Below are 17,931 nucleotides of genomic sequence, written 5' to 3'. Positions count from 1 at the left end.
AGATATCCAGCCAGCCACCAGTCTATGGCACCATGGCCATTTGTAAGAGTATGTTGAACATTTTGGCTGGCCAGTTATGCAACTTCATGTTTGAGTTTCCTCAGAGCCTGTGGGAGAATGCCATCCAACCTGGGTGACATGTAAACTTTTCACCTGCCCGTTTAATCTAATGTAGTTTCATCTGGCTGATCTCACTCTTCTCCTTATTTGCTGCAAGAATGGGATCAGGTGTGGAAATCTCCCCAGTATCTTTAGCAGTAAAGAATGAGGCACAGAAATCATTGAACTTTCCTACTGCAGACTTGTCCCTTGGTGCTCCTTTCAATCTTGCCATCAAGGGATCCATCTGTGTACCTTCTTATGTCTGATGTCCTGGCTGAATATTTTACCTTCAGTGTCAGCATCTTCTGAAGGATGCTGCTTAAATCCTGCCTTAGTTGTTAAGAAGATGTGTACGTGGATTTCTATTCCGTAGTATTTTGTGTCTTCTGTTCTGCCCTTCTGTCTGTACCTATTTATTTTGACTTACCTTTTTCTCCTTTATCTGTTTTCTGTCCTTGTATCAACTCACAAGCTCCATCTTGGCCCAGGTTCCTCCCAGTAACCTACGACCTAACTACATTTTGCAAAGCAGTGGAGGCTTTGTCATACCATTCTGAAAGCACTTTTCTGTCTTCTGCTTGTTTTTTAACATTGCCAGAGCAATAAAGCAGTATTTCTTATAAACACTGTACTAAATTTACATATGCTAGTGCAGGATTGTCCATGTAAGTCAAACCTGACCCTTGTACTGGCTATTTACCTATATTTTAGCATGTGACAAAGCCTGTCCCTCAAGCAGGATCCCAACGTGGGTGGTAACAAAGAAAACTATATTTAATATTGGTAGTAGTATTTTAAAAGTATCTTTGTTTTAAAAGGAAGGTGAAGCATTTTGAATATCTTAACCACAGTACACAGATGAGAAAGGAAAAAAAGAAAGCCTGGAGAATAATTCTGTGTGGCAGAAAGAGTTTCAGTACCCTAGATGCAGTGTAATTTGTAGCAAATTTGTATACTGGCGTCTTTAAAAACTGTAATGCTTGCATGCCTATATTTGGATAATTTACTTTCTGAAGGAAAAAGGGAGTCTGATTCTTGTTTCTTTAAAAAAAAAGTTTGTTTATGTTTTGAATATTTTGGCAGTCTTCTTGTGCATAAACTTTTTTTCATATTTATGTGCATAACTTCAGATAGGATGGATGGTAGTGTTTAAGTAAAAAGGAATGCATTATTTCTCCTTTTATCATCTAGATAAACAGCAGCTGGGCTAGTTAGTACAGACAGTGCTTTAGCAAACAGCTGGTTCTTATCTGAATGACAAAGGGCCAGGGTAGAGACCTTTTTTACTTAAAAAAAAAAATAAAATCTTGTTTCTATTTTTATTTTAAGAGAATGGAGAGAAAAGGAGCTACAGGGAATCTGTAGCATGGGAGGTTTTATTGCATTTTTTTTTGAACATGATAATTTATTATAGATCAGTGCTAGGATCCAGAGAGAGAACTCTCTCTTTTCAGTCTAGAGAGAAGAAGGGGGCTCTTACAAGTCAGTGTCTATTAATACCTGATGGGCGTAAGAAGAAAGACCAATCCAGATTCTTCTCAGGGCTGCCCAGTGCCATGACAAGAAGCAACAGGAACAAATAGAAATACAAGAAATTTCTATATACATAAGAAAAGAATTTTCTTCTTAGGAGTGAAACACTGGCACAGCTTGCCCTTGCTGATCTTGCTTTGAGCAAGAGTTTGGACTAGATAATCCCCAGTGGTTTTGTCCAACCTCAGTTGGTCTCTGACTCTGAACTGTCACACCAAGGAGTGTTCCAGCTAGGGCAGCTATTGATGGGCGGCAGTTTGCCTGGATTTTTTTTCTTGCTAGGCCTTTAACGAAGTCAGGAATTTGTACACCTTTGTTTATATTACCTACTCTTTTATCAGTTAATCAAATTAAATTATACCTGATAGCACTGATAGCCTAAGAGAAGGAACTGGAATGTGTAATTCAAGCTCTTTACTAGAAATGCATCAGGAAGAACAAGTCTATTCGAACTGCAATGTTGCTTTGGATGTAGGTCTCTTTGTCTTGCCCACAACACAGTTTCTAAATTCTATGTTTTTTTTCTTACAAAAGTTCTGTTAACAATGTAAGGAAAAGACTTTTTTTTTTTAATGAAAGCCAGTTGTGCAATTTTTGTTATTTTATAAAAGACATGTAACTTTTGTAAAATATTTGTGTAGTTAACTGTTGATTCCTTTGTTTAAACCATCTTTTGAGATGCTAATTAGAAATGGAAAAAGTTTTCCCTGTGGAAATTTTAAAATAAATGATCCATTTCACAAAACACGGCCATCTAAAGACAGCACTCATTCTATTTCTTTTATCTACCCTGTACTTTATTACCAGGAGTGAATTTCTATGTATTTCTCTGATTCAGAGCGATCTTCTTATCAGTATCTTTCTGAAAATCTCCTGAGATCTTTCCACAAATGAGTTTGAAAGTTGATGGGTTGTCACATGAAGGACTGTGCGATATGGCTCACTAGAAGCTGGACACTTTTTACATAAAGTCATCAATATAGCACTGGGAAAATAAATCCCAAAGCACTCTGATATTTTCACACCTTATTTAAAGGCAGTGAAATAAAGGTTAGTTCATAATTTAATACCTGTATCATGCAAGTTTAAGCTCTCATGCAGTTTAATGTTGCAATGCTTTTTTTTCTTAGAGTGTTTCGGAATTTAACATTTCTCTTCAACTTTGCCTTAGATTCCTTTATAACAGAGGCTACAAATATTGTTTAATTTACTTTTCAGTAAAGCTGTCAGTTGTAATCTGCAATTTAAAAAACTAATAGAACAAATCCTCATTTCACAATTTAAATCTTATTGAGTCTAATTCACTTGCACTGCAAGTTTATTATTCTCCTGCAGCTTGACGTGCCTCCAATTGTAATTGTGTTGACCCTCTGATGCTGTAAATCTCTCCAGTGCTTATCAAACTGGGAGAGATAAGTCTACAATTTGGAACTTCATTAAATATCTCATTTATATTAAACAGATGATGGCTTTGAAACAGAAATAATAATTTTTACAGAGTCTGTGACCTCCCAGTCTCGGTCTCCTCGACTGTAACGTGGCGTTTCGCAAACCTCCACCCCTCCGTGTACTGGGCGTCACGCCAGCGCCCGGATGTCAGAAGTCATCAGTCCATCAGGCTGAATTCAAAGCCTTTGCTGTGGAAGCTGTAGCCGAATGCTTTGTAGCCCTTGAAGCAGATTTTTAAAAGTTTTTGATAGCATACATTTCTTAGTCATCTGGGAATTGTGGGTGGACTGATTAATAATGGGCAGCTGTTTCAAGAAGAAAAAAAACAACCAACAAACATGTTGCTTGTTACTGTAATTCCTGAAACTATGAACTACTCCTCTCGTGCTCATTTGGAGACTAGTACTTGGAATAAAAATTCCCAGTGTCTTCAAATAGTTTGCAATGCGCTCAGTTTCTTGCAGTGTCTGGTCCCCACTGTATTTCAATACATATGAAATAAATGCCATGGGATTTGTGTTAGGACATTGATTTTGAAATTTAACTATATGCTTCAAGATGAAGAGGTGTGTTGGTGAGAAGAGCTAATGCTTTGATGTGTGAGTTCATATTACTTTCCTGCAAAATACATGTATTTTTATAATATTTGCTTATTTTTAATATCGCTGAATTCAGTTCACAATATTTAGGTGAATTGGTTTAATGGTCTCAGCGAAGCACCTTGGTAGCATTACTGAGAGCCCAGCAGGCTGCTGGAGCCCAGGTGCACCAAGAGCTTTAGGGACAGGAAGGCTGCATGGTGTGAGGACTGGGCCACAGTGTGGGGAGTCTCTTGTCTCTTCAGGGAGCAACTGGGCCCTGGCAGATTGGGCATCCACACTGACCTGTGAGTGCACAGGTGCTTGTACTCCTTGTTCCCAGGAGCTGCCTGTGCCTGACGGGGTGGCTACACCTAGCTAGATATCAAATTGTTTTCTTTGCCTCACATGGGTGCTGCTTTCCCCTGAGCTCTCATTCTCTGGGGCTCACTAAGGAAAACTTGACTTTTTCCTCTGTTTTTGAAACATCTGAGAGGTGTATGTAGGAAGACAGGGGATGACCAGCTTCAGGAAGCAAAGGCTGAGCTGGGAAGTCACTCAGGGAAGTCTTCTGAAGGAGAGCAGGTGGGGTGGGCAGGCGGCTGTGCATGCAATGTTCTTCCCTGTGCACGTGGGCAAGCAGCCCATCTCCATTGCTTCTTCCACCACATACCTCATCTTGTCTTGTGATGCCCTGGAGAGTCTGGCTGCAGTTGTGGTGGGCAGGGACCTGGCAGTTCCAGAGGTTTGAGGACTAGGGTGGAGGGCACAGCAGGTCTTGCCGTGTCTACTCTTTGGATGCTGCAGTCAGGGATCAGGGAAACATCCAAGCTGAATGAAGCATGTGAGATGTCTACTCTGCAGGCATGAAGGACAGAGCAAAGAATTCAAGTAGAAAAAGAAAGGTTACAGTGAACTGTGACAACTTTTTGTTTTTCTTTCCCTCCTAACTACAAAACTTTGAGTGTTTCTGCATTGGTTACTAATATGAGTGGTGGGGTTTCCTAGGGTTTCCATGATGATTGCATTTGAAAGTGAGTTGCATCTCTTTGGCACCAGCAGCCCAATTCCAAATAGGAGTTCCTGTTCCATGCTTCTGACAGGAACCTTGATGTGTCCAGCTGTCAGTGCGGGGAAAGTGGCTCAGCTGTCTGCTGATGCTATTGAAAACAGCCCAAACTGTCTGTTTAAGAAATTGTCCAACCAAAATAAAATGGTTTTTTTCACCAATTTTCTGCTGAAGGATTTGAAATTTGACAGGGCACCATGGGGGGTGCAATGTAAAGGGGTTAGAAACTTGGTCATTAAGCAGAGCTGTCATTGCAAATTATCTTTGTCCAGGGTGAGAAGTTCTACCTCATTTGGTGCTCAGACAGGTCTAGCCCTTAGGCAATTTGTTACAGTTCCCCCATGCGGCTAAGTGGACCCCGGGTGCTAATTTTTCCCCCTCTTTGCAGTTGGAATCACCTGGGAGCCCCTCCGGGCCAGAGCTGCCCATAGAGACTCTGCTGGATGACCGGGAGCGGAGGATTTCCCACTCCCTCTATGGTGGGATCGAGGGTCTCAGCGAATCGCCCACAAAGAATGTGGCGTTGAGTAGGATAATGGGTGAGTGAAACCAGCTCTGCTAAGCAGGGCGTGTTTTTATTCCTCTCTCTGATTCATTGAAGGGAAATTAATGCATTATGTGGGAATCAGGGAACATGGAGGTTACAATGACTAACTTAAAATGTACCTTCAAATTGTTTCACACAAGCCTTCTGGATAGTTAATGTGAGAAAGAAAGTAAAGTGGAATTCTAAAGTGAGTTTCATATCCTGTGGCAGGTGATAGAACGAATAGCACTAGTATTTAACATGGTTTTTCAATGTCTGGTTTGGGACAATAAATTATTGGTTGGTCTAGGCTCCTTGTTGAGTCTTCAGTCACATCGAAGTCAGTGACTCATGGGAATTTATGATTTTTTTCAAGCATTTCTTCTCCTCTGTTTCAGTCCTACTAAAATACAAAATAAATAAGGCAAACCTGCATCCATTTATGGTTATTAGGGCATTTCATTAATTTGTTTGAATTTTTGCTTTGCAGGACACCAATTTTAAAGCCTCATAACTAATTTTAAGCATCCCTTGTGTAGATACTGTGCCATACCATCTGCGTGGTCCCAGTGGATAATGAGGTTATTAGCGGTTGCTCTGCAGCAATTCAACTTCCGATATAGAGAGCTAGGTAATAAAGACTTGCCTTGCCACGGGAGTGGCTGGGTTTACTGACTAGGATGGGATTAGTTTGAAAGGATTTTCAAATTTAAACACAAAAAGCGGCTTGATGAAAATAGCACCTGACAGAAGACGCAGCGATTGCTTGCTTGAGTTGCAAGTTTTAAACAGAAGATGTGACCATTAAATCTGGGAGTTTTTTTAGTGTCTTACATACACAGAATATATTAGAAAATGCTGCTATAGACTTGATATGAAGCAAGGCTGAACTTAGTTTTTAATTGCTTTAGATTGATTTTCAACCTCAGAAAATTTAAAGTCTACCACTTGGGCTTTTTCCAGTCAACAGTTTGTGTGCATTTTTCACCCTGTTTTGGGGTTTCTTTTTTTTTTAATTTTTGTATTTTGGGGTTTGCATTTTCTTTGTGGTAACAGAATAAGATTGCTGTTGAAGTCTCTGAAAATCCGCAAGTTTGCTCTTTAGGTATTTCTTTCATTAAGTCTTTTGTCCTTTTTTTTTTTTGTGTGTATTTGGGCAACAATAATTGGAAACAAATATTCTGTTCTATTGCATTTCATTTTTTGCAGCTTGGAAGAAAAATTGTGTACATGAAAATCAAGGAAGCGTGAAACCTTGTCACCCAAAGTCATATGCTCTTAAAGAGAAACATTTAGAAAAAACCCTATTTATTTGTCAACAAATTTAAGGAGTGATAAAATAATTTGGACTCTTTAGCACTACCATAGAAAGAACTAGTTCTTGTGTTGTCAAGGCTTTAGATAAAACATTTGTAAAGCACTACCTTCTGCTTTTTCCATCAGTGCTGTAGCGGATTTACACACAGAGCTCATATAAGCGTTAACAAGTTATCGCTTAAACACCTTGTCCATTGATGAGAGAAGAAACTCAGCGAGTCTGTGTGCATGTGTGTCAGCAATGCAGTTTACTTCCACATCAAAGGAACACAGAACTTGCCATGCCAAATCGAACTAGTGGTTCATCAGTCTGGTATCATCTCTTTAGCAGTAGCCAGTAACTGATGTTTCAACAAAAGAAAAAAAGTCTTTCCAAAGCTTTTGAAATCTAATGCTTTTAGAATACCTCTGCATTGTGAACATAGGGGAAAGAAAAAAATCCATCCTGCATTTTCTAAGTTTTTTCTAACCTGAAGTTCAAGTTTTGATTTCCTGTGAATCATCATTTTTCTATATTGTTTTCAGGAACCAGGAACTATGTAGAAAATTTGTTGGTTGCGACTTAAATCCGTTGGTGCTTTAGTGGAAGCACATGGAAAATCAAATTGTGCCTGAACCCCATAGTAAATGTGATCTAGTGCAGTGTAACTGAAAAGTGGTCTTGCCAGAAGTGACTGGGCTTTTCCCTTCTGCCGCTTCACAGAGCTGTCGTGTATAAACCCAGTTTTTAGGGAACAGTCAGTTTTCTAATAGACTAATTTTTCTGAATTAGTCAGTACCACTAAGTTAAAACTGCAGTGTTCACAACCTTTTGTGTTATTATTGCATGCAAGTTTTCTTGCAGTGCCAGGAAGATGACAGAAAGCCTGTTGCAAGAGATAAGTTCAGTTGCTTGTTTCAGAATAGTTAACATTTGTAAGACCCAATCATTTATTACGCAGTGGAATTCCTGTCCCTTTAGCGTTGATAATAAGGTAAAACTCAGGACTTTTTTTATTTTCTTGAGAATGTTTATGTTACGTGACTCTTCCAGAGTTTTTTCCTCTCTTGAAAATTGACCTAAAAGTGCGGATAACTCCTAAGAACAATCTGGCTGAGGAAGACAGGAGGTCTGTACCTGAAGGGGTTAATAGCGGGTCTATTAGCTCCCAGGATGGAGATATCGACTGGGAAAAGTTTCGGGTGTATCCTTGATGATAAGGAAGTCAGTATGCAGCCCTAATGGAGAAAATAAAGGCAGGCTGTAAAGTTGGTAGGCCTAGGATGTGGGAACTGCAATAAGGCCTTGAGCTTTGCCAAATGTATTGCCCATAGATCCTAGCCAATGAAAACGCAGTTGCTTGCTTACCTAAAATAAGGATACTGCTTGCTGCTAGCAAGGGGTATTAAAAAGCAGATGAGAAAATAAAGACCAAAGACATCTTTCCTGCACATAACTGACTCCTTGTATCTTTATTGGCCATCATGACTCTACACTGACGTGTACCTTCCCATGCTAGCCCTGACTATGAAAACAAGCCAAAAAAGAGTGCTTTATGCAGTGCTGGTTCCCTTGAGTGCTCTCCCCATAGCAAGAAGCCCTCTGACTTAAGGGATCTCTGAATCATCTGTTGTTTTATTTACCCCTCAATGAGCTTAACTATGTAAACTTTTAGTACTCTCAGTACTTATTAGTGAGGAGGTCACAGCTTGTTTCATGGGTGAAGGAGTAGGTCTTTCTGCTGCTTTTGCTATTGGATAAAATTGATGGGTTTGAGTCCTTCCTAAGCTAGTCTATTCAAAAGCAATAATCTCAAAGTCTAGAAAATACCTGCTGTTTTTAGTCATTGCTTAAAGTTGGAAGGAAGCTTTTAAGAGAGTTTTGTTTCTTTTAAATACACTAATGTAATTTTCAGGAAAGGTGTTTAAGACAATTTCCTTACTGTTTCAATCCATAACTGGCAGCAAGAACTGGTTGTCAGATCCTTGCTGTGAGAGTAGAAATAAAATACCAATTTTACAACGTGATTTAAATTATGTAAAATAATGTTTGCTTACTGCAAAAAGGCTATATGAATCTTTTAATGTTTCTGACGATTCTCATGTTGATCTCCTTTTCTAGATGATTATTGCTATTATAGATTTTCTTACGCTTTTTCATTTTATAATATTTCTCTGAAAATTACTGTTGGAGAAAAGATATAACTTTCTGTATTCAGGGAATAATATTTTTGGGTTTGATGAGGCTTTTTTATTTATACAAATTAGGTCTTTTAAGAATTAGATGGTTGTAATAAACCCTTACGTTTGTTTATTTTAATATTTTCAGGTTGCATGCTGTTAGCACATTCAGAATAACAACTGTGTTATACTCGTTTGCTTGACTCTATAATTAAAAATTCAAGTCTCTTCTTTTGATACACCTTTCTTGTATATCATGCATTGTGCTCGTGAATTTTGCAATACACAAACACATAGCTCCTGTCTATAATAAATTATTCTTATACAACAAACAGCTTAGTACAAAGTCCTCTTTCATCTCTTTCTTCTAGTTGCTTATATTTTTTTTATGAACGCTGTGGGTTTTGTTGCTAACGGTGACTAAACAGAAGTTAGTTATCAGGAGGTGCACAGAATAACAATTGCTTGCACTGAATCTGCCTTTCATCCTGAAGGATCTCCCAGAAATTTGATGGTTCCTACACAACAGGAAATACTTTGTTCTCTACATAAATAATCGCTATCTTAAGGATAGAATCAGGGGGAAGCACTACTGACAAAAATTTAGTTAGTGTGTGTGTGTCACTGAAATGAAAATAACCCTTTACAATTAGAATGTAGTTCCTTGGCCAGGAATCTCATCAGAATGTGATGCTCTGATACAACAGTTGACAGATCCAATGACTGGATATAGTGGAAAAATTCTTGTCCTTAGACGTTCCCCAGGCATCTGTTGAACAATTGGTCTGAATCCCACAGTATCAAAACGCTCATGAGTCATTCATAAAGGAATACTGGGTTTTGAACATATAGTGAGACTGTTCAACAGGTCTTGTAGACCATACTTTAAAAAGAAAGCAATAGCAAAGGCACAGGGATCAACCCAGATACAGTTCGTGGCAATGCAGTGGCAGTATGAGAGCCAAGTTATCCCAGCAAACTTATTAGCTAAACTTCAGAGAATTTCAAGATTTGAAAGGACCTGGAGCAGTTTAGTTCTTCTTAAATAGGCCTGCTGTTCATATTATGTACTGTGTATGCTCAGGGTTTTTTTGAGTACTTTATGTTGGTGGTTTACTTCACATCCAGACTATCTTCTGCTCTATTATAGGTATATAATAGGTTTGAAGTGTTACCGTTTGGCATCTTTTAACTTCCAAGGTAAAAATCCTCATGGACCTGGAGACCAGCCATTTGGTACTGGAGCTCTGAGACTTCTTTTTTGGCACGGGCAGATGGGAACCCTTCTTACCCCATAGTTTGGTGTGGTCTGCTATGCTTCTTTAGATTGGTAACTTGTCCAAGAAATTTGAGCATTGTTGCCCTAAGATGAGACACACTTGAAAGGGAGAATGTTTTCCCTTGCTCAGTACACTGTCCAAAATACTTTATATTATTACAGATTACCTCACTGAAGTTGAATTAATATATGCAAAACTGGACTTGAAGTGTATTCGGAGTCTAAATTTTATAGCACTTTTCTAGCCTGAGGGAAAATTATTGTCTTGAAGAGGTTTGTAGACAGCTCAAGCAACGCCTTAGATTTGTAGATCAGTCAAATATACTGATGATTACTGGGTTTGAAGTTTCTTTGATGTTTCCTTGTAACATTTCTCACAACACTCACAGAGTTAATTCTCCAGGGGTATTTTCTGTCCACTTCAGCTGAGTTCTCTACAAAGGATGTATTGAGTCCATTGCTGAGGTTTGTCTAACCATCTGCTGGAGGTGAAGCCTTTCACCTGTTTTTAGCTTCATGTGCAATGAAAAGCATAGGCATGTCAGATGGGTTTTCTCCTAAATTCCAAAGCAACTATTAAAATGTCAGTCTTCACCCTTGTCAGAAATAAAGAAGGGTAGTGAAAAGTTAAAAATATTACTGAATTACTGTAGCCTCTCAAATGGGAAGTTCAATCTGCCGAATGCCATAAGGTTATACCTTTTCACAATCAATTCTTTGGAGACGTTATTAACTACAGAGTTAACAGTCTTGTAGGCATTATGTTTGGAAAGAAGTACATTACCAGGCTAAACATTAACCTGTCCATCAAAGGAGCTATTACTGGGCAGAATCAGCTGTTATGCAAACTGCATACATTCATTTCAGTTTGACAATGATGAGACATTCACTGTGCAGTACCTTTTTCTTCCAGCCACTTCTTCAACCTTCTTTAATGATTTTTTTTGGAGCTAGTTTTCCCCTCTTTGGAAAACTGTGCAATATGTATTATCTAGTGCAGTGAGGATTTTAGCTAGCTCTTTAAACATAAAGTTTGTTTTTTTTCATTTGTTTTTTAATAATTGCATGCAAAGGTAGTGATGGTAACAGAAACCTTTCCAGAAAAGGGGAATAATTGTTTTCCCCTAACTCTACACAATTTTTCCGTATCTATAGCAAAAGTAAAGGCTGGAAATAATTGATGTGTCCATAGAAGCAATTTAGGTTATGGAAATAGAAGTTTTTCAATATATTACTCTGGTGCATCATAGTTTAAGAATAATTTACAGTTTATTGTCAGATTAATGGTTGATAAAGCTAGTGTGTTTCTCCTCATGAGACGTGACAATTTTACTAATTGTTTTAGTAAGATTATATAATCTTTTAACTTCTACTCTCACAAATTAACCCAATGAAGTCTAACACTGAGCAAAGACTAACATAGAGTCTTTATTATGTCCATTTCCTGTACGTGATGGTTCTAGTTTAAGCATTTTAGCAACAGTGTTAAAACTTATTTGAATTTGGTGGTAACAGAATTTGGTAATTTTTTTCAAAATTTTGCTTGTGTTGACTTCCCAGCAGCAGTTGAACAATTTCTAATTTCACGAGGGCAAGACTGACCAGGAGAAGTGATGAGCTCTGTTAATCCTTGTTGAACTCATTTTTCATTTCTACCAAACGATGTGATGCAAGAGGAACTACTGTCTTCTGGGAGAGGTGCTTTTCAGCAGTTCCTCAGGCAGGATCTGAGACAATAGGCACAGACAGAAACATGTGAGGTTCCCTCTGAACATAAGGAAAAAATTTTTTACTGTAAAGGGTGACCACGCACTGGCACAGAGAGGGAGGCAATGGAGGAGAAGTATTCAAAAGCAATTTGATTGGGGTCCTGGGCAACTGGCTGTAGGTGTCTCTACTTGAGCAGGAAGGGCTGGACCACATGAGAGATCCCTTCCAAATCTCAACCCTTCTGTGACACTATGGTCTTCTTCCAGTAGGCCACAGATACAACTGATGTGCATTACTTTTCAGACCTCTGTATAGGGAGATAGGTATAAACTGAGACATAGTTAATTTTATTACCTGCATTGTGTCACTCATGGGTTGCACTGCAGTTTGACATGACCTTTTATCAGCTGTGATTATATATTTTTCAAGGCATTCTCTGCACTCTCTGCCAATATTTAGTTTTGGGGTTTTTTTTCCTTTTTTCTCAGGTAAATATCAGCTGTCTCCAACGGTGAACATGCCTCAAGATGACACTGTCATTATTGAAGATGACAGGCTGTCGGTCCTTCCTCCTCATCTATCTGACCAGTCATCATCCAGCTCCCATGATGATGTTGGGTTTGGCACTGTTGATACTGGTGGATGGGCTAAAGCTGCAATTAATGAGTCAACAGACTGGTAAGAGCATGGTTTGGTGGAAGGAAAAAAGAGACAACTGTGATTGCATCCTTTCCTTTAGTTACATTTTTGGTTATTGCTAATATTAGGTTTTTTTCATCACATTTGGATTTTGCTATTTTCAAACTGGTAATTGTCCCCGCTTCAGGAAGGAAGTCTTCACAAATACTTCTGGTTGCAGTGTTGTGCTGTGTTAAAGCATATTTGTGGAAATGTTACTAAGACAAAATCAGTATATAACTGTGTTAATTTGATGATTTAATATTGATTTAATTGCCAACTGAGCTAGCTTTTGTAAAAGAAACTTTGCAAAATTTAAACACTTGAATTTAAACCTCACTGTAAATATTTCTAAGTCTATAAAACAAAAATTTTATTTTTATATTGCATTATATCTCTAGGAGCTTTTCAATACTTCTGTATACTTCATTGCTTTTCCTAATAATGTACAGTACTTTTAAAAACTGATTAGAGGTCAAAGCAGGTCTTTGTTTTGCCTTAGTGTTAATGCTTGTGTAAAAAGAACTAGTTTTCTTCATTGTGTGTGAAGAAATACTGCTCATATTGTTATATGATTTGCAAAGACAGTGTACTGTAATAGCTCTACATTTAAATATTAGGAAAGTAATAGCTGCATATTTAAAACTATGGATAGTAACTTTATATGTTTAATCCATAGTAAAAATAATTTTTGTGAATCTTAGGTTAACTCTTCCATTACTTTAATACATTTTAGTAAGAGAGTCTTAATGAGAAATGCATTGAGCTCCATTATTTACTTGCTTAGGTTTCTGGCAAAGAAATACTGTTTATTGGTTAGTTAGTACAATTAATACAGATCTAAGATTTAATTTGCAAGTCCTGTAATTATCTATATTAATAGCAAAATAAAAGCCCACCCCTGTACACTGCCACTTCTTGAAGCTAGATAATTACCACGAATGGTGTGAAGTATATGAATTTTCTTATTTTTCTTGTCTCTTGAGCCTGTTATGAGTATGTCAGCAATATCTTAATAAAACAGCAATAGCACCTGCCAGCTGATATGCACCTGTCAGCCGCTTCTTTACTTTATACTAGTTTATTTCATCTTATATCCAGGAATTGAGTTTCATATTTTAAGCGCTGTTTTAATAATTGCATAAAAAGGTAATTCTTTCATCGTCATTTGCCTTTTTTTTGTTTGTTTTTAATGTTGCAGTTTTTCTCGTGGACAAGTCATACCTGTAATTTGGACCCATGAAAAGTCCATTTGTCTTTTGCAAAAGCTTTTAGAGCTGAGAATCGGAGACATTTAAATAGAATAGTACTGAAGCTTGCACATAGTAGCTTATTGCTGAGGGTGGGTTTTTTAGCCAAATATGAGCAAAAACCTATGACATAAAGTAAAAGCCCATTTGAAATGTGCAGATGTTTTTACATGGACATTACAGTGTGTCTTGCTATTCATATACTTCTTTGTAAATGAAAGTAACAGTAAAGAAAGTAGGGATTAGATATTGGGGAACTGATCGTGCTCAAAAAACATAAACATGTCTATGAGAAACTGTAAAGGTCTTCAGATACAATGGCACTTAAAAGAGTAGATCAGTGCCATACTTAACTATCTAATGTATTCTATCTGTAAAAAAAAGTAAATAGCACTAGAATTAGAGTGTTGCATTAATTTCCTGTTGCTAATGGATAAAGGAAGACTTGTAAAATGAAGGTGCATTGTATGATTTTGCTGGAAGGCACAAAGGGTAAAACTAAGAATATGGATGAAGGGTTATCCAAACAAGAATGGCAGCTGTTCTGAATCACAGAAGAAAATGTAAGCTTTTCCAGCCTCACAATATCTCCCTAATCCTTGATGAAAATGTTATGAAAACAAAGGGGCAATAAGACAGGATTAATAAGTGGAATTTTAATAACATTGAGGGTCAGAAGACGGTTACATTCTTTTAAGGATCAGCTGTCATTCCAGAAATCTTGTTTGTTAAGTATGCTAGAATATAGTAAATTGCATTTGGCATTGCTTAATGACTTGCACTAAATTCACCTTCTGTCTTTTACTGATGTAGTTGAAAAATATTAAAATGAGGCATTTTAGGGGCATTAGTTCCTCCTCTGTGCTCATTGACTTTGCAGTTGTGGCTCTTCATGGGGACTTTTGAATACTTTTAGACAATATAAATGCATTCAGACTCCAATGATCTGCTTCTTCCTTAATTACTAAAACACGCTTATGGGTCATTAATAATAGAAGTAAAACAGGACATGAAAATTGATAACTCTGCATGGGGCTCAGATAAAGGTGCTAAGTAGCACCTTTAGTGTGCAGGATACTATGTAAACATGGAGTAATAATTCCCCTAATAAGTGTGTGTGGAAGGGGAGATGTGAGAAGGGCAGATCAAGGAAGCAGAAAGTCCCTAAAGGTGGTGTCAGTGGCAATGCTGGGATCCAGTCTCCCACATTCCCAGTCGCTGATGCTGTGTCCAGGCCCACTGCTTTCTCAGGGATCTGTGGTGTCCTTTTCAAGTTATATTTGACTTTAGGGTTTTAGTCTGTTCTTAGGACTTCAAGTTCAATATATATGTGTGCGGTGTGTTTACATGGAAATGATATTCAGCTCTATTAGAAGCTTTATATAGATGGATCAAAGCAAGCTCATATGAAAAAAGGAAGCATACAGCCAAGAGAAATAGTTTTAGAAATTCATTCTTCTTGAAGAAAGTGTCACAGGATACATTTTGTTCGGCTAGATGAAGCTGGTCATCTTTAACAAACGTGAACTCTGATAATTCTCACTTAGTAAAACCACATTTTTCTGGCCTTCAGAGACAGGGCTGAGTAGCAGTGAGCCAGAAACTCCTGTGTGGCCTTGGGAAAGTCAATTATAATCTGATTATGAAAGGTGTTGAAACCCTGTGAGTTCAGCCCTCCACTTTGGAGGACATTTCAGACTTGGGTCGTTCTTATTTAGCTATGTGTTGCATTGCTGTAAATGCTAGAATGGTATATTGGCCTTGACAATTTTATCTTTCTATGATGTGGAGATAATTTTTTCCCTATTTTGTGGGAGTGAATGTGAAGACTAAATAGTTATTTTTGAGTTTGGTCTCTGATTCATCAGAGCTTTTAAGCATATGCTTCAAAATGTTGCTAAATTGTGCAGACATCTCTGAAATAGTTGCAGTAATTAAATGTAAAACATTATGAGCCTGAGCCAGAAACATTAAAGTCAAAAGGCACTTGACATTGGCTTTATTCATATAAGCTCTGATCCTCCTCACACTGAAGTATTATGTGCTTGTCACATGCACATATATTATTATTTGTAAATCTGCCATTACTAGACTGAATTTCTTCTCAGCTGCCAGTGATTTTTGTCCTTTATTGTACTTCATGCCTTTGGACACTTTTCCTTACCTCTATTCGCTGTTGTGCCTAATACCCAGGTGTTTCTTGATCAAAGATGCTTTTGTAAATTATAGTACGTGGCCTAAAAAAACATGCACATGTTACAGAATTTAAAAGTATAAGTTACTTTCTGCAGAAATTTGCTATTTGCCTGTTTCTCACTAGGAATGAGATGTGTATTATACTTACCCCTTACAGTAAAAAATATATGGTGCCAAACAATATGATGTGTGTACACAATATTTTGAATGGCATTTAGAGATCTGCTTAGAGATCTCAGTGACAAAATGCTTAGCTTTTTTGTGTCTTAAAATACAACAACAATCAAAGGGGGACTTTTGAGGGATCATTTTCTTATAGGATAGATAACAATGGTGCAAAATACTCATTTTTCAATATTTTATGATTTTGATTTCTTTTTGTGCCAGCTGAAGTACAAATTTAAATACTCTCCCCTTTTCCAGGAGTCAGAAGATCTTTGTGTGTTTTCTTTCCTACTGTTTATTAGCAATAAGCAATCTTGCTTTTTTTTTTTAATTGTTTTTAACATGTGCTGTGGCCATGGTGGCACATTGCAAGCCTAGGGTTTAGCTTGCACACCAAATTTTGCTTGCATTCATGATTTTACCAGTGTTTGACCAACATTAATAAATCTACCTTTGGCATGCTTCTGATGAAGCTCTCTGAAGACCTGACTCACTCAGCCAAGGTCACATCAGAAACCTTCAGAAGAAACCAAAACTCAGAACAGTTATCCTCATTTCTGATTTAGTGGTGGATCCATTGTGGTGAACACTTGTTCTGTAGGGAAGCAATGAGTAAATATATGGTTGTCTGTCATAACCAGGTTAAAAGCAAGAGAAGCTGTGAAAAATTTACAAGCAATTTCACATTTGGAGAGAAATTTTAATGCAGAGTCTTTAAAAGAAGAAGTTAAAGCTTTGTGAGCTTCAGGCAGGACAGATTCTATTTATGCTTTACTGAAAACATTTTTTGAGAAGAAAAATCTCATAATTTTCTATCAATAGAATATATTTGTTTCTCAGGAATCAAAAGGAACTGTTTTATTCTCCCTCAAATTATTCCTATGTTGGGCTTTATGTTCTAATAGTATATGTACAGTACACCAGATATGTATATCTTTCATTAAACTCTTAAGTGAAATTCTTGATACTATTTAACTAGAATTGCTCGATGACGTAAAACAAATCCATCGTGTGTGTAAGTGAATACTTGCAGTGGTTTATTTAAAACTGTGCACTTTATCGTTGGTAGAAGTCACGTGCTAAATAAATGCTTTTCTCTGAAGAGTGAAAGGTTGCGTGATCTTGATAAATGTTCGCATGATTTTTTTCCCTTCCTACAGCACTCTTAGTCCAGATGTTGATCCAGTGCTTGCCTTCCAGCGAGAGGGTTTTGGACGCCAGAGCATGTCAGAAAAGCGTACAAAGCAATTTTCAGATGCCAGTCAGTTGGAGTTTGTTAAAACACGAAAATCCAAAAGCATGGATCTAGGTAGTGAGTGATATTTTTTCAATTTTTTTTTATTTGAACCTGATTTTCATGTTGTAAGTATATAGATTTTGTAATTCCAAACACATTGTGTATATGCAGTACTACTGCACATAATGTCTACTTGTGGGAAGAAAAATGCTAACTTAAATGCCCAAGTGACCTGTGTATTGTTTGTTGTTTGTAAATGTCCATACATTCAAACGTTGTAGCTTTCTGGATATATGGTTATACATAAACATAATAAACAGTATTTATTAAAATGGAGGTGAAAAGTGCATTTTACCAATCCATTTAGAATAAGTGTGTAAAACTGTACCTCACTGTGGTTCTGTGTAGCAAGGTTTTTTTTCAGTTCATTGTTATAATGCAGTTAGCCTTAAAGGTCCTTCAGACTCTCTCATTTTGTAGATGAATTCAGAATTAGAAAATGGAGCTAGTCTGACATCTGTTTGAGATCCAAGTTTTAATATTTATGTCAGAAGCCCTATAAAGTAGCCACAGCTAAGACAGGCAATCAGCTAATCATTTTAACTCATAAACCAACTGAGAATAAGTAATTCCTAACGAGCCCATCGATTTTTCTACTATCGAATTTAGATTCTGATTTGTG

The 17,931-nt window shown here is 37.4% G+C and overlaps 1 protein-coding gene across 15 annotated transcripts in view; it reads left to right on the top strand.

Moving 5' to 3' along the window:
* Positions 1-17,931, top strand: part of PARD3 (par-3 family cell polarity regulator) — a 459,681-nt gene that overhangs the window by 288,152 nt on the left and 153,598 nt on the right. For 12 of the 15 annotated variants that reach the window (XM_027686797.1, XM_027686807.1, XM_027686795.1 and 9 more), the window contains 3 exons: positions 5,120-5,270; positions 12,212-12,401; positions 17,173-17,324. In XM_027686797.1, coding sequence (XP_027542598.1) covers positions 5,120-5,270; positions 12,212-12,401; positions 17,173-17,324 — 493 coding nt within the window. The remainder of the gene's footprint in view (positions 1-5,119; positions 5,271-12,211; positions 12,402-17,172; positions 17,325-17,931) is intronic. The other 3 variants (XM_027686796.1, XM_027686794.1, XM_027686801.1) reach the window with 1 other exon arrangement.

The sequence above is a fragment of the Neopelma chrysocephalum genome, unplaced genomic scaffold (assembly GCF_003984885.1).
Source record: "Neopelma chrysocephalum unplaced genomic scaffold, ASM398488v2 Primary Assembly neopelma1_72, whole genome shotgun sequence".
Classification (NCBI taxonomy): Eukaryota; Metazoa; Chordata; class Aves; order Passeriformes; family Pipridae; genus Neopelma; species Neopelma chrysocephalum.
The sequence above is the reverse complement of the archived record's forward strand: the minus strand, read 5'-3'. Positions and strand labels throughout refer to the sequence as shown.